The sequence below is a fragment of the Fringilla coelebs genome, assembly GCF_963513975.1.
Source record: "Fringilla coelebs genome assembly, chromosome: 11".
Classification (NCBI taxonomy): Eukaryota; Metazoa; Chordata; class Aves; order Passeriformes; family Fringillidae; genus Fringilla; species Fringilla coelebs.
This window is the reverse complement of record NC_140037.1, coordinates 12,842,899-12,859,926: the sequence shown is the minus strand read 5'-3', so window position 1 is coordinate 12,859,926 and position 17,028 is coordinate 12,842,899. Positions and strand designations below refer to the sequence as shown.

At 41.6% G+C, this 17,028-nt stretch overlaps 1 protein-coding gene across 1 annotated transcript in view; it reads right to left on the bottom strand.

Annotated features, from left to right (window-relative positions):
- Positions 1-17,028, bottom strand: part of COL4A6 (collagen type IV alpha 6 chain) — a 108,574-nt gene that overhangs the window by 30,341 nt on the left and 61,205 nt on the right. The window contains exons 4-7 of the mRNA XM_084212883.1: positions 8,478-8,612; positions 7,280-7,324; positions 1,589-1,705; positions 785-853 (exon numbers count right to left, since the gene is read on the bottom strand). Coding sequence (XP_084069009.1) covers positions 785-853; positions 1,589-1,705; positions 7,280-7,324; positions 8,478-8,612 — 366 coding nt within the window. The remainder of the gene's footprint in view (positions 1-784; positions 854-1,588; positions 1,706-7,279; positions 7,325-8,477; positions 8,613-17,028) is intronic.

Sequence of the window (17,028 nt, the reverse complement as noted above, 5' to 3'; positions counted from 1 at the left end):
GAAATATTTGATGTTAATATTAGATCAAGTGTAAATGAGAAAATCTCTTGAAATCTGTGTATCCAAATTTGAATTGGGTAATGGAGACCTCTAGAGAAATTGGAACCATTTTATTTATGTGTAACGAGAGAAAGTAAAGTGGCATTAAAAATATTAATTACAAAACCACTGAAAATACACTATAAAAACTCTTATTATATGACTGCTATAAAATATGCAAAAGCACATCATCGAAATAAGAAATTATCTTTATTTCCCATAATTACAGAAGTAAATTAATAAAGACTATTTAACTTTTACAAACTTATGAGTGTACATAATGTGGATAGAATTTTAGAGGAGTTCCTAATTTTGACCCGCAAAGTCAGTGTGGAGGCCTTATATCACAGAGTGAATTTTTTAATATTTTCAATATTTCATGAAGCATGTATGTAACCCAAGAACGTGACCGATAAACTTCTAGTACCTTCCAGTACCAGAAACAAGAGGCAGCTGCAGTCTCACAGCAGAAGCTGTAACATGCACTGAACAGTAACAGGATGAGCAATGTCTCAGCATCCCAGTATGGGATGACTAAGACCTCTTCAAAGACCAAGCAATTCCAGGTTCTGAGAGTATTCTGTGTCATTAATGAAGTTATTACAAGGCCTTTTGCACAGTTCTGCACTCAGACACCCAGGACTGACACAACGAGCAATCAAAGCTGCAGTATCAGCCCTGCAACCTGTGGGACATCAAAGAGTTTCTTGTACTGCATTTTCTCCTGTGTGATGACAAGTCTTACCTTCATTCCTTTAAGACTGCCTTGAGCAAAAACAGGTTCTCCTTTAAGGCCTTTTGGGCCAGGACGACCCTGATTTTAAAAAAAAAATTAAAAAATAAATTTAGTGAAAAAATATTGCTTTAGTTTTGAAAGACTCTTTAATTAGCATAATGAACAAGGCAAACTCCTGGCTCCAGTTAACTGTAAAAGTACCACTGCTGCTTTGCCAGAGAAGCTGTGCTATTATGAGAACTAAAGACTTCCTGCAGCTTTGGAAAAACAACGTTCTGCAAACATTTTCTCTGGTATTTTCCTGTTTATATTAGATTTCATTTTAGGCCTTTGACAACCTTAGATCCTATTTGAACGTGTTTGACATGGTAGAACTTCCCTGCTCATATACACATCAATGCCATTTAGAGGGACCTGGGCAGGCTTGAGGGATGGGCCCATGTAAACCTCAGCAAGTGCAAGATCCTGCAGCTGAGTTGGGGCAATCCCAAGCACAGATTCAGGCTGGGCAATGACTGGATTGAAAGCAGCCCTGGAGAAGGACTTGGGTGAAGGATGAAAAACTGTCAGTGTGAGTCTGCAGCCCAGCCAGCCACCCATATCCTGAGCTGCATCCAAAGCAGCAATGGCAGCAGGTGAGGGAGGGGATTTTATCCACAGGATAAAGTGGATAAGAAAACTGACCTCTAACAATTCTAATAAACTTAGGTTTTTTTGGCTTCTTCGTAAGTACTTGGTAGTTACTTCCCCAACAAAGTCACAATAAGCAAATCCTGGTTAGTGACTACAGAACACATTTGAGTTGGGACGTACAGGCAGTCCAGGTAGGCCAGGAAACCCATCAGGTCCAGAAATGCCAGGACTCCCAGTGGTGCCATTGCAGCCATCGAGGCCAGGTGGGCCTCTGGGTCCAGACTGCCCAGGGTGACCCTGTGTGAAGGGAAAGAGAGAGAGTGACCAACAGGATCTGTTATTTGCCAGTAATACTGTTGTCCCCAGAAAACTGATATCTTCCTTCCAAATGGCAACACAAACCAAACGAATTGCACAACTCCCGACCAAGTGCAGTGTATGGCAGAGTGCAACAGAACAAGCTTCTTCAGCCAGCTTTGTTTACCCTCCCTAAAGGCTAAATCCTAGAACACTGCCTGCATTCATCTGATTACCTTTTTCTCCAAGAGATAGTTTTCTGAAGTACATAACTTGCGCATGAGTAGGTCCCAAAAGGGACCATCCCACAGCAGTGTGAACCATATGGAATGTAACAGTGTCAAACAGCATACAAGGGTGCACCTGACACCAGGAATGGAAGCTGCTCATGTGAAAGAAAGGGCAGAGGCAGACCCAACAATACTGAGCATTTATAATCCAAATCTGCTTGGAGTTTCAGTGACTTCTCTTCCTCTCCAGTGTGGATTCCTTCTTTTAACAGATCAACAGATGTTAAAGCTCCAGTATCAGGCCGTTCAAGCACGGCAGCTTTATTTGTTATATTAAACATAAGACCTTAGGCAAAGCAACTGGAAGAAAGATCCAATTAAACTAACAACATTTTCAAAAAAATATTTGCAATGGCCAATTATTAATCAAGCAGAGCAAAATATAATTGCACCTAATTCTGATTTCACATGTCTTTTGGCCTGGTATAGCTCTACTAATTTGACTGGAGTTTACTCAGCCTGGTACTAGTGCAAAGGAGATCAAAGTTTGGGACTTCAGGTCGTTTTCCTTCACTGCCACATGAGTATGTGAGGGCAGAAGGCAGAAAGGCAGAACTGTCAGTCACAATGCTCAAGTGTCAGGCAGCTCCTGATTCTGCACTGCTTTTCCTATAAGTGAGTCCTGTGGCACTAAACAACATTGTTTTAAGGCAAGAAGAAAAATTAAACTTAAGGAGATAGTATCAGTAACTTGACAGTTCTCTCCCCCCTCTGTATACGGTGATCCTGACTCATCCCAAAAGTACTTTTGTTTGATCCCAAAGATTTGTCCTTAAGATATGGCACTAAGCAAGTTATGACTCACATTAGGAAAGTAAAAAAACCCAAACATGGATAAAATGGAGATAAAGCAGAACATTAACAATTCTTCATGCCTGACACTTAAAGCACATTTGCAACACTCAAAGTCTTCCCAGTCCAAGCCAATAGCATTTACTGTGATGAAAATCAATGAGAACTTTGCAGTAATGTAAAGCTTTTTATCTAAGGATCTTTATATACCTTAAAAAAGTGAGAATGCTATAATCTAATTTTATAGATGGGAAGCTTAGGACACACAGTAGCAGGGTGATTTTCTCAAGGATGCAGAACTACTTGGGCCATATTTATGTAATTACTCAAGCTGATCACTGACCTCAGCTGCTGCCAGGACAGCTATTCCACATTGCTGCTTATTCACACATACCTCCTCCCTGTGCTGGCAGAGTAGGAAACAAACACAGCAGAGGTTGTTTTATTTCTTAATGGGGTTAATTTCCAGTCAGATGAAGTCCTTGGTCCAGCTCATTTGGCAACTGCATTGAGACTTGTGCCAACTAAATCAGGAGGGACCTGATCTACTTTCTGTCAGTCAACAAGGTACAAACTGAATCAATGTCAGGTGTGTCTCAACTGCACAATTAAGGCAGCTCACACAGACAAGTGTAAATTTGAGATTTAACAAGGAATGGAATGAAGTCATCCTAAAGCATTACCATCAGAGACCACTGCATTAACAGTACCAGTTGCTCTGATGATTAGTCTGCTTGTCAAAATAACCGCATGTGGTGTGCAAGCAGGGACTTGCCAGGCCCTGGTAAAGCAACTGGAGTAGGCTGAAGCAGCAATTTATTGCCACTTAGATTTTTCTCTTAGAAATTACTTAATTAATTTGATCCATGCAGGATGTCACAGCCAAGAGCATCAAGTCTCTGACAGGACAGGCAGTGACTGCAGAGTCAGAGGCCAGAGCTGTCAGTGTCTACCAGGTCTTTCACTTTGTTTACAGCATAAACAAGACCAGGAGCTATGTGGGACAAGTGCACATATATCTGGTTACAGCACAAGGTGACCAGCTGCAAGGTTTAGTGACACTGAAAGGGCCAACATCTGCCCCTCAGAGTGAGACAACAGGGAGCCAAGCTGCTCAAGCCTTCCTGCTGGCCCAGAGCCAGCCCATGGCACACAGCTGCCGGGTGAGCCACAGGCTGGGAAATGTTTTGGGTGAGATCTCCTAACACTCAGACCAAGACAGCCTGTAAGAGGCCCAAAGGACTTTTGTATCCTCTTAAAATGTGAGTAGAGCTTACAGAGAGAGGACATAAAATATGCTGATCACAGTGATTTCTTATGTGCGCTAAATAAATTTGTGCCCCCGTCACTTAATCCTATGGCATCCGTGTCTGTGGTTCTGTGCCAAAGCATGACACAGACTGACACACAAGCACACACACACATACTGTGTCTTTTGCTTTAGGAAAACAATCCACAGGATTTCCTACTTTAAAGCTAATCTGCAATCAGAGTTCATAATATTTTGTTTTAAGACCCTTATCTGAGGAGATACTGAACACTCACAACAGACTTCCTTGAGAGTTGCTAAGTCCTGCCTTAAAAGATGCTTTTTCCCAGGGGTTTAAAATACTGATTTAAAGAGCTGGTTTGACCTGAAAAAGTGGTGGTTAATAGTTTCATTGCTCTCACCTCCTCTAATTCCTGTTTTGGCAGATGTGCCAATTGAACACAAGCATCTCAATTGACTAAGGCAAAAGATTTTCACAGACTTTACTTATACATGTCAGGGTGATTAGTTTACAGATCTGAGTTAAAACACAGGCTGGAGTGATGCTTGTGCTCTCTGTACTCACAAAAGGAGGCATTTGGTGTGAGACAGATAAGGAAATCTGAACTGGTTATCTGGGCCCTCCTTTATCTGACTCTTGCTGTACATTGACACTGTGATCCCAAGGGGCCTCCTTTGTAAATCACACAGGGAAAAGGCAATCCCAACAGGAGGGCTTGATGAATAATTAAAACAGAGAAACTAATGCAATTAGGGATGAATACGAAACTAATTGAATAAACAGTTTCATGGGTTGCTAAGGCAAGTGGCCTTTGTACAGCCATCATCAAGTGCTTGCTTTTCTTCTAGGAAGGTGACAAAACTGCCTCTTCATACATCCTCGCCTCTCATGGCACAGACAAGAGCTCACTGATCATAAAAGTATTTCCTTCTAGAACTCCTTGGACAGTTCATGAAAAGCTATATACATCTCCCAGCTTCAGCTCCAGCCTCTGCCAGAGGTGTCCTTGAATCTTGTCTTATAGGAAAAAATAAACTTCCCAAGTAGGGCTAAGGATTTGAGGGCTTCTCCTACAGCATGACATGAAAGTCTAGCAATAAACACATGAAGCTGCTGTATTTATTAGGTTGAAGGGATTAGTCAGGCCAGCTGCAACAACATGATTTACTTGCCACCAGCATTCCCCAAGGGAACTCTGTGGAATACCACTTCCCTTAAGCTCAGAAGTGGGATTCCCCTCTGAAAAAGGGCCTTGCCCATGGCCATGACTAAACTACACCTGCCCACACGAACATACCTGCATACTACAAAGACTCTCTCTTCATATTTGGACGTGCAGAGATAGCAATATATTTTTACTTCTCCCATCTTTCTCACATATTCTCTCCTTTGCTCTACATTCCACATATCCATATGAAGTGCTTATATTTGTATACACTTCACAAAGAAATCTAAGTTGCTCCCTATCCTGAACTATAATGACAAAACTAAAAATATTTACTCAAGCAGTGGTGGTTGCTATTTTCACCCTACAATGGAAGCATTTATCTTAGTGGTTATAATGTAAGCAGTATGAACAAGTTTCCCTTTCCCCTTTTTCTGCCCTGCAGCTGTGGCACAGAAGAGCCACAGTGCTGAGCACTTTGCTACTCATGACCAGCAAAATCTGCCTCTTTCCCATTCACCCACCTGCAGAATGTTGCAAAGCAGAGTAGATCTGCTTATGCTGGAGGCTTTGAATCCTCTCATCTGCCTCCCTGCTCTCTCCTTGGAATGCCTGTCCCTGCCAACTACCTGGCAATGGCTGCTGCTCTATCTCTGCCTCCCCTCATTGCTGGGAATCCCCTTTCTCCAGAGCCTCATCTGAAAAAACACCCTGAGAACAGCATGTTCCCACAGTGTGTTCAATTAAATTAAGTATTATGGGAACAGCTTGTTCTCTTCAGACCTAGACAGTTGGCTGGTGGTAAAAGGAAAAAAAAATAGCAGCAAGGGAGTAGAGCAGGAGAGAAAACAGGCAAGGATGAGCAGAGGGGGACTAAAGGACAAGGGCCAGGAAGGAACTGGAATCAAACAAGTTCATTTACAAGGCCAATTGTGCATTTTCAGCCAATCTATCACAACTATTCTGTTTTTAATATGAAGCAAGAAAACACAGCTCAATTGTTGGAACTCCTAGCAACATGTGAAAGCAGGGTAGATGAGAAAGAGTATGAGCATAGTCTGAAGGCACAATGACACACAGGATGGAAAAATGCCACCAAGAAAATAGAAATAATTCTAATATCAGAAGGAGAAAGCAGGATGAACCAAAGAGTGTAGAAAGAGTAAGGAAGTTTGGGGCAACTTCTAAAGCTGAACCAGTTAAAGTTCCCCTGAGATACAGCAAGATACTGCAAAAATCACTGGAGAGACTAAGCAAAAGAAAGCTGGCAAAAACACTCTAGCCACATAATTTTTTATAAACTGTCTCTAGAATGCAAAGTTCTAAAGAATGAAAGAAAAAAAAAGTTCCTGATGGTCAGGGAAAATGGTTACCTACCTGTCACCTGATCTAAACCAGGACTAGAACCTAGAAGAGAATTAAGGGTTATCTGGAGAGCCTCAGCTGTCATCACTGCTTTCATTCATTTCATGGCAAAAGATGATTGAGGAAGACCTGGTAACAGCTATCACATACAAGAAGGCTACTACAAAGTAAAAGTGAACAATCCTCTCTTTGTGTCCCTGATCAATAACATGAGAACCAAGAGCTTTAAACTGCAGAAAGAAAGACTGAAGTTAGCAAAGCTTTTCTAATAGAGAATTTAGCCTCCATCATCACAAGGTTTTAAAAACTGGTTACGAAACACATGCTAAAAATGGCCTGAAGCACAGTTGATAATGCCTGTTTGACTCTCTGAGGTCTCTTTCCATTTTGCAAGTCTATGATTTTATGATACAGGGGTTTTTAGGCAGTGCTGAGGGAGCATGGTGCTGAAAGAAAAGCTAATCAATCACGAAAATGATCCCCATGTAACTCAGGCTCACTTTCTGATATGTATCAGCTTCCTATTGTCTTACAAAACAACATGGAATCACCAGGTGGATTAACAAACACCCAGATAGAGGCAAGCAATTGCAAGGTACACTATGCATGTGCTAGGACAATCTAATCATGTTCAGGTGCCTTTCGTTGTAATTACCATTCTGGTGATTTATATTTACATATGCAAACTTACTGGGATCCCGTTGATGCCCTGGAATCCTGGAACTCCCATTGGACCCTGAAGAAAGAGAGTACACATCATATTTCACTTCATTGGTCTGTATATTTCAGTCACCTGGGGTGTATTTTTCACTCCAACACTCTCAGTCTTGAACTTCTGCTTTCAAAACCAAAAGGAGCAAACTATCTCAGGCAGATTCGCTCTGACCACAGGGGTCAGTGAAGACAGGAACTGAGCATCTGAGCTTAATTGGATGCCAAATGAATGTTTCAGGAATGTTTTAATCAGGCAATTTAAAGTAAAAATATAATCTCCTACTGCACATCTGGAGAAAACAAGATGCCAGGAAAATAAACAATCTGCTATAAATTTAACCCTTGTATTTCCAAGAGTTTCAACAAAACTTACACATTTTTCTGTCTACAGTTGGATAGGACCCTCAGAGATATGCCGACCACTGCATTAACTTCAGACTGCCCAAGCTGCAAGTAATTGCCACACTTTGTTGCTCTGCTCTGAATAGTAGCAAAATAGACTGTGCAAGCAGAATTCCCTTACTTTTTCTTGCTTTGGAAAGGTAAAATATATTTCTCCCACAAGGGATGAAGAGAGAGAGAATCTTATGGCATGGTGGTATTGCATATCTATCATTTCAGGGGATAGAAACAGTTCTGGAGTAAATGGATTTTTTCAGTGCAAAGAAATTGTTTCCAATCTTGCACATTGCATTCATTGTCACCTATACCTTATAGGCTACTGTATTTATTGTGATGTAGTGTAGTTTATTGTATTCTTTTTGTTAAAAATAACTTTGCACCTGCAAAACTGAACTGCAGGGTTTGTTTAGTACAAATTCTTTTTGCTTTTCTAGACACCAGCTCAGGATCTTCTACACAGGAACCAGCTCCATGTCTCCCTGAACAGTGTGAATAATAACCATATACCCCTGGGCATGAGAAGTGACAGACTACTTGCAACAGCAATGCTCATTTGGCTGTAGTTCACCTACCAGGATGGCTATGCTGTTCAGTAGCTTTCGCATCTGTATTCTCATTCAAAAAGAAGTGCAGACAATTCTCTAAAGATACTGTTGAAATGCCATCTTATTTTTATCCCTGGACATATAGCCCAAGATTATCTTTATTCACTCAAAAATATACACAAGGCCATAGAACTATTGCAGGGACAGAAAAGTCACTGTGGAGCCTACCTTGTCACCCTTCTGTCCGGCTGGTCCAGGAGGGCCCACTGCTCCTCTCTCACCTTTTGCTCCAGGCAAACCTTCTGGGCCAGTAAATCCAGGTGCTCCTATTGGTCCTTGAAGCCCAATTGGTCCTGGTCGGCCCTAATATACATTAAAAACAAGTCAATGCATCATGTCCACAAACTCCTTTGTAATTACTCTTTCCAACTCAACTTTTTATGCAATTTGATGCCGCTCTGGGTAGTTAGGACATCCTAAAGTTTTCCCTGTCCATTTTCAGACAAAGACTGCCCAAAATTGCACACAGGACTAGAGATGGGGCCATGCCAACACAGAGCAGAGAAGGACAACCACCTCCCCTAAACTGTCTGGTGATGATGTGCTCAATAATTAAGGTTGGAAGATCTTCCAAGATCAAGTCCAGCCTTGACCACCATGCACATTAAACCATATTGCCAAGTGCCACATTTGTTCATTTTTTGAACAATTCCAGACATGGTGACTCCACTATGCTCCACTTCTTAACCACTCTTTGCAGTGAAGAATCTTTTCCTACTATCCAGCCTGAGTCTCCCCTGGCACTTGAGGCCATTTCCCCTTGCACGACCGCTGGCTGCCCAGAAGAGGCCGATCCGCACCTCACCACAACCTCCTTTCAGAAAGCCATAGGGTCGTTACCGAGCCTCCTTTGCTCCAAGCTAAACAAGCCCAGCTCCACCAGGCGCTTCCCATCACACCTGTGCTCCAGACCCTTCAGCTGGGTGTGGAGCACAGGCGCGACAGGAAGGAAGGGCTTTGCTTCCCTTCCCTGGACACGCCGCAGCACCTCCGAGTGCTTCCCATCACACCTGTGCTCCAGACCCTTCAGCTGCTTTGCTGGCCTTCCTCGGAGTCGCCGCAGCACTCAGAGTGCGGGGTCGCTGTCAGAAATCCCCTTGCCCTGGAGGAGCCCAAGCGCAGGAGGGAGCGGCGCGCCCCGCGGGTGCAGAGCCGGGAGACGCCGGCAGAGGGCGCGGCCCCCGCGGGTTGGCGCTGCCCGGCTCGGAGGTGCCCGAGGTGCCCTCAGCGCCCGTCCCAGCCCGGCCCGGCCCGGCGGGGCCGTGCCCAGAGAACAGCACAGACACCACGCCAAGCTCCCACAGCATCAGCAAATGCGGTTTAGGGCTATGCTTTCCACCGGCAAGACGATCAGTGGATCACACAAAGTTGCCCACGTAAAGGATCAAGACACAGTAAAATAGAATAGAGGAGGAAGTTAAAAAAACCCCACACTTTAATAATTCCATCACATAATTCCCCCTCTTTTTAATTCTCACGTCCATAGAAGTGTGCTTCCCTTCTACTTCCCTAAGTCCGTCAAACAGCAGAAGGAATGCAGCTCCCTGCTGCAAGTGTTTTAGTAATCTCAGCTGGAGACATACAAGCCCTGACTCACGGCTTGGCAGGTAAAAGACTTTTACTGTTAATTTAAAAACGCATTGTTACATGTTTAAAATCAAGCAAAATGAAACAAAGTGTACATGATTTTAAAAATTCTTTGTCCTGGATCATTTTTAGTACCTGTTTAGACTAAAATTTTTTTTTTCCCATATTCCATGTGTCTTTCTTCACTGTTGCAGTTTTCTTTTAACTGCAACAGTTCTCCCATATCGCTCTTTCTGTTGTGATTGTTTCAACCTGCCCTTTTAATGGAGGTCAAGTGCATGTTTGATATTTCATACCTTTTCTGTCTAGACACTGTCCACAGTGTGCACTTCCAGAGGCACAGACTCACATCTGAAAAGGCTTTTATATTGATTATTTTTAGCTTTTTTCACTCTGGGCTAATAATCAATGGAATCCTTTATATTGGAAACTATATAATCAGAACATTATTCCCCAAATCTTCAGCTGTCCTTGGCAACCATATACAACAAGAAACGTTAAAAATCATGTGCTTTGCTCTCACATAAAGTTAAAGCTGAGAATGAATTTCCCATAATCACAAGCAATTCAAAGGCTTTCAGGCAACAATTCAATAACAAAGCACGGATTGTGGACTGTTTACCTCGAGGCATCACAGCAGTGCTGAGGCATAACCTGAAAATGGGCACAGTTACACTCACAGTCTTACTGACTTCTCACAAAAGAAATGGCATCCAAGAGCCCACCAAGTCTGCAGAGAAAACACACTGTGAATTCCTCATTTGTTTGAATTGCTAATACTTCTGTATTCCATTAGCTTGATTGCCTGGTTAATGACAGTGTTCCACAATGACTGGAACTGATGGGAATTAACATTTTAGGAGGCTTTTGTTTTGCTCTGCTGCAGGTGGCTCTGAGAAATATATCTAGACTGGAGAGCAAAGGCCATCAACTACACCTTCTGCTTGTGTTTGGACGAGCAACTCCAACAGAAGAATTAAATATGTTCTCTGTGATTTCAGGCCCACAGCCCCATTCAGGGCTCTCTCCTGCATTAGTGCCCTACAAGAAAGATTTTAACAGCACTTGAAGATTTTGTCCAGTGCTTTAGAGTGTCACTAAAGCATAAGGACACAGAAAAGTGCTTCTAATCTCTCTGATAATGTGATTATGCCATGATAATCAGGCTCTCAAGAATTCTCACTGTTTCTTTTGAAGTCTGTGTGGATGGAAATCATGTTTTCTATGCTGAAACAAAGGACTTGCCTTCACTGCTAAAAAAGCAGTATTTTTCGTCACTCAGCAGCACTCCCATGAACTGTTCCAAGATTAGAGCATTATAAAGAGCAGGCACAGTGGCATGCAGGAGCAATTCAAGGATAACAGCACAATGAAGACTCAGGTTTTACCACAAGGCAAACTTACAGAACTCAATGCCAGGTGGAACTTCTGTCTGACCTCAATGTGCTTACCTAGTCTTTACTGTGCTTTAGCACCACGATTGCTCTTACTTATCCAAAGGATAAAAAGGAGGAAACAACTCCTAGCAGTGAGGACAAGAACAGAGCTCCCTATATTTAATATTTAATGTTCAGCATATATTACACAGTAGCCTGCAGAAAAGGCATTAGCAATTAGTGCAAGTGTTTTGGTTTCCCAGATGTATGACAATTGTTTTTAAAAAGAGGAAAATTATAGAATGCTAATAACACCAAGCAAAAACAAAGCCAATGAAATTACTGTGACTTGTGAATGTTCTCTCAAATGCCCACTAGAATTTCATGTATCTGAAATCTATGACCTGCATTCTCAAACATATTTGTGCACCAGGCTTTTACAATGCAACAGCACTGTAAATGAGATGCCTATCTGTAATGAATATGATGCTGGTAAAAATAGTGTTATTTTTTTATATCTCTGGGCATTTTCATAGATAATTTTGGATTCTAACCAAGTCTGTGTCACAAGATCAGCATGAATCATGTGCATCTCTGTTCTGCACACATCCATTGCAAACCGTTACAAATACACAGCTGGCTCAGACATTCAGCTTTCCATTCTCAATGTGTGGTAAGCAAGAGCAAAAAATGCCTGGAAAAGGAACCTCCCATTGCTTCTGAGTCACCACACTTCAGAAGGCAGTAAAACCAAACAGCCTGAAAGTATAATTTGATGGCAGTGTCTTTTAAGATGGAAAAGGTTCTGCAACATGTTCCTTCTTCCTTATCCCCTTTTAAATTCACCTTTGTCCCAGGGTGTCATGAGGAAAGACCTGAACAATGGGTAATGATGGGGCCTCTGCTGCTGCCCAGCCCAACACATCACAGTTTCTCTATTGTCCCTACCCCTTTTGCCAACTCTAATACCCCACGTAAATTTTCGCCCACTGAAGCAGAGCTGCTACACATAGCACTGCAAATTCCAAACATTCTTTTATTTCCCATTGCCTCTGTGAGCTTGGAGAATAAAGCGTAAATCTATTTGATTTGTCACTGTGTAAAGGAACACACATGGAAGTGGTATGGAACCACTGGATAGACCCCTTATTTCTGGGACAAAAAAAAACAAGTACATACTTACTTGGGGAACAATTCAACTGGCCTAAGTCACTGTCAAATGCCAACTCAGTGATTCATCACCATAAAAAACATGGAACCCACTAAGATAAATCTAGCAGCTCTGGTAACTGAGCAGAAAATACTACTGATCAGGAAGGGCAGAACTGATTCCTACTTTTGTTAGCAAATTTGTAGACTGCCATATTTCAAGCAATAAAAGCACTATTCATTTTCTAAGCAAAATTAAGGTCCTGTGAATGAAAAGAGCAACTGAATTTAAATATGCTCATGTCTTCTGAAACTAACATGTGGTTCCTTCTCTATGAGAATTCAGTGACCAAATTTTTTAAAAGGTTCTTATTCACATTCTCTATTCCTTCACCATTATTTGCCCCATAAAACATGTTTTATTGACACAAATATTGTTAGTGAAATACTTACTTCACAAGCAAATGCTTTGTAGCTTGAAGCATCTTATGCTTGTTTGATGACATAAAGGTGAACCAAACAGCCAACCATTAACTCATTGCATTCTGGCCCTAAAAATGCATGTTCTCATACACTGCATACTCTAAGTCTGAAACTTTTAAGGAAGATCTACATATGCAATTCCTGTTGGACAGCACAGCCTGTCCAAGGGACTGGTCCCTCAAGATGCTCTTTCACACACACAGATTGCATTTCCCATTTAAACCAGGGACATTGTCCCTGATGAGAGCCACCATGTTACAAAAGCTGACCCAGGGATCTCCCTGAACTCAGATGAGGGCTCTGTCAGTGACTTACCAGGGCAAGGCAGCCATGTCCACTGTGAGCAGCACAGCCTTGGGCCAACCTTCAGCCTTCCACCTCCACTTCCTCCCCTCTCCTCTTTGGTGCTCTGCCTCCACAGCAAGATTCCCACAGCAGTGGTTTCTCTCTTGCTAGATAGACATGGAGTAGCACAACAGAGTCCTGCTTTCAGCAGGGGCCCCACAGTTCTACTGTAATAATAATAATTACTGATGAAAACCCCTTCACTATTTTCCTAAATTACAGGTCAGGTATCCAGTGCCCTGCTCACATTCCAGAGTAAGTAATTACTCTCCCTACTGAAAACGCTTTGTACTTCTAAAGAAAATTATTCTTCAGTTTTTCCTCTAAAAACTTAGGGGAAGTCTTAAGTTAAAAACGGCTGCTTTATTTCTGTCAGATAATTCATGGCTCCTCTACACAGCTTTTTACCTACACAGCACGAGAAGAATACAAAAAACTGTATGTGCACACAGAAACAGTGGACCAGAAAAAAAAATCCTATGCAACAATCCTGCTTCATTCAGCATCCTCCCAAAAATGCCATTGTTTGGGGTTTTTTTCTGTTTTGTTCTCTGTTTAAGAAAGGATATTAGGGTGAAATTTTTTTTTCATTTAATTTTAACAAAAGAGATTTTTTCGTGTACCATATGAAATCCTTTAGTATCACAATGCCTTTCAGAAGCTTTCTATTTATACAAAGCAGCCTTCTGCATGCTCATATTGCCGACTGTCAAGGCTGCTCTGGTCATCTCAGAATCAATCTTTTAATGTAGTAATGGGCAACTGCAGGCTGGGTCTTATATCAATTTTTTATTTTAATTCATATGATGAAATCCATTTTCAAAAAATACTTCTGTTATTTCCACTAAGCCTGACTAGACATGACTGCAAGGAGAAAATCTAGGTGATAAACAATGTGTGTGTGCATGTATATGTATATGGGTATATTCATATATATGGGTTTACCCTATTTTTTAAAAAATTAAAAAATTATTGAAATTTGATTCCACAAATCATTTGATGAATCCCATACTTTAGTAACAGTTGCAAAGGATGGTTTACCACATTATAAATACATAACTATAGATGCACTCTAGACAATTTTTAAGAATATCTGTATTTTTTAATTGGATATTTAAATCCATGAAAGGCTTGTTCCTTAGAATGCTTGATTTCCAGTTAAAAGCTTTCATGAAACATCCTGATCCAATCAATTCCACATATTTGCTACTTCCATTTAAAACACACAAAGAGACCACATACTGTCATCTTTTTCCCCACCATGGACAATGCCAGGAGTGACTCAATATGAACTGAGAGTAATTATTCCATTTTATACTTCACAACTTTCTGAAGCAACTATGAAAAATGTATGAAAGTGAAAAAGCATGACTTCAACTTTGGTTGCTTTTTCTGCTTTGATGTTGTGAAATGCCCAAGTTAGATAAGAAATAAGCTCCTGTGGAAAGGTTCCAGGCCCCAGAGAGCACAGATAACATGAAAGCCTGTGAGAGCCCTTGTGGGCTGTAACATCTGTGTGAGAGCAGCACCACTGAGACCACAGCCCTCCTGTGCTGAGCCCTAGACAGGAGGGGAGCCACAAGCAACACCCACAATGATGGGCACTACAGCAACAGAAAGATTTGAGTTATGGGGATTTTTTAAAATAAAGAACAAGCAGCAGGGTGTACAAAGCAGAGTCATGACTTATATTTCAATTAAACAAAAAACTGACGTATGAAAAGAATGAGTTAAAGCTTATTTTTAAGGAGCTGCATTATGTATTTGAATTACATTTACTTGCCTTTTTAATGATCAGTCAAAATTATACCTTTTTTGAGCAGAACAAAAGATTTGCAGAGACTAGATCCCGATGAATTGCATGCAGTGTCACCGCAGCAGAGGAGATCACTCCTGAATCCCCAGCTTACCCACTGTTTGTTTGAGCCAATTGGTTGTGAGCCCCAGGTGATATTTGGTCATCTGAGATTCAATTTTTGCTATTTGCCACAGCAAAAGCTCTTTTTGCTACCTTGACTGATATTTTTAGGGCCTTTTTGTGATTTCAATTGGCAGAGAAGTACAAATTTCATATACTTTCATTGTCAATGAAGACAATTCGTGCAGACAGCACATGAGACTGACAACAAGCACTCCTCTGAAATCATGCACATGTTTAAGCCTGAATTAGAGGCAGCTGAGCAAACGAGACATGAAGGAGGAGGTAACATAAGCAGGAACTGCTGTTGCACCTCATGGAGCTCTGGCACTACGTTACACTCATCAACATTTAAAAAAAAACCTGCTTATATTGAAATACTCAATTATGAAAACTTAACAAAATGTTGAAGCAAGTGAGGTCTAACTGACTTCAATTTTTCATTCCTGACTTCAAGGAACAAAAGAGCATAGTACAGCCAAAGGTTTGAATGGTTTATGAGATTTTATGGTCTTTTGCAACCTCAGTTCATATTCTCTCCCTCAAGCCTTCAGTGCTTAATCTCTAAAAAATGTTTTAGAAAGCCTTTACAGTTCCCCGACCTGTTCACATAGGACAGCAGCTGTCATAACATTTTCCTGCCCTTAATTGAAGGAAGAAAATTTGAGTATTGTGTACATATCTTGACAGCAAAAAAGGTCCTGAGCTGAATTTTAATACAAAAGAATTAGTTATTTCAGAAGAAAACACAGGGTTTCCCTAGAACTTCTTTCCATTCTCCTGGTGGCTGTACAGGAAAGCAGACAAGGTAGCATTTGCAAAGTGTTTTCCTCCCACACAGCTCATCTCTGATGAGACCATGGCAATGACCAAGTGGGAGCACCTTGGAAGTCAGTCCCCACAATGGGGATGGGTAGAATGACAAGTGAGGGTCACAGCCCCTCTGTCCTCTGGCTCTCGTGGCCATGAGTACATAAATGTGTATATTTATCATCTCTCCCACACATTTGGTAAGATCAAGCAAGTTATTGTTCACAAACAATTTAAAGGGGCTTTACTTAACTCATTACAGAGGAAGATACAACATTAATCATAGATATTAGACAAGTCTCCTGGGGAAAGCAGATGTTGAATCGTAGTAACTTCGTGGGCAGCTACATCAGGACTGCTGCCCACAAACCCACAGCGTCTGCCTCTCCTTAAGATACCCCCTACAACACACAACATTCATGGATCTGCTGTGGGCTCATGAGGAAAGAAGAACACGCAGTGTTGTGTTATTTTCCCTTCCACTTATCCCTAGCACCCCAAAGAACAAACAAACAAAAAAAAAAAAAATCTGTGTTTTTAGTGTGTCTCTAAAGAACCGTTTAAGTGAGCAGTGACTATGAACTTGCTCCCCTGCCTCTGGCTGGCATTTCCAAGCTGCGTTCCCCATGGACTCGAGTGACAGAAGATTCATTGTTGCAAAAAAATGTTGTCAGTAGAAAATTAGCTGTATTAAGTAGTGTACTGAGCAAGTGAAATCCTGCCAGTGTCAGGCCTGTTAAGACTATTAAAAGGACATTGTATCTAGAAAGGCAGGGAGGGTTCAGCCACATGCTGAAGCCAGGCAGACTCCAAACCTCCGCAGGGTCTGCTGTTCCAGATCTGTTAATTTGCTTTGGGCTCCTCTCCAGTTCTTTCCTTTACAACAAACCCTTTAAAAAAAAAGGTCTAATTCCCTTTGCAAGCAAAGGCTATGAAAAGTTAGTGTTTCCTCAGAGGCCAAACAGGGATGTGGGCAAAGAGTAGATCTAGCAGGAAGTGAGTGCCTGTACCACATTTTTCAAGTCCAGCTATTCCGTAGCAGATAGGATGG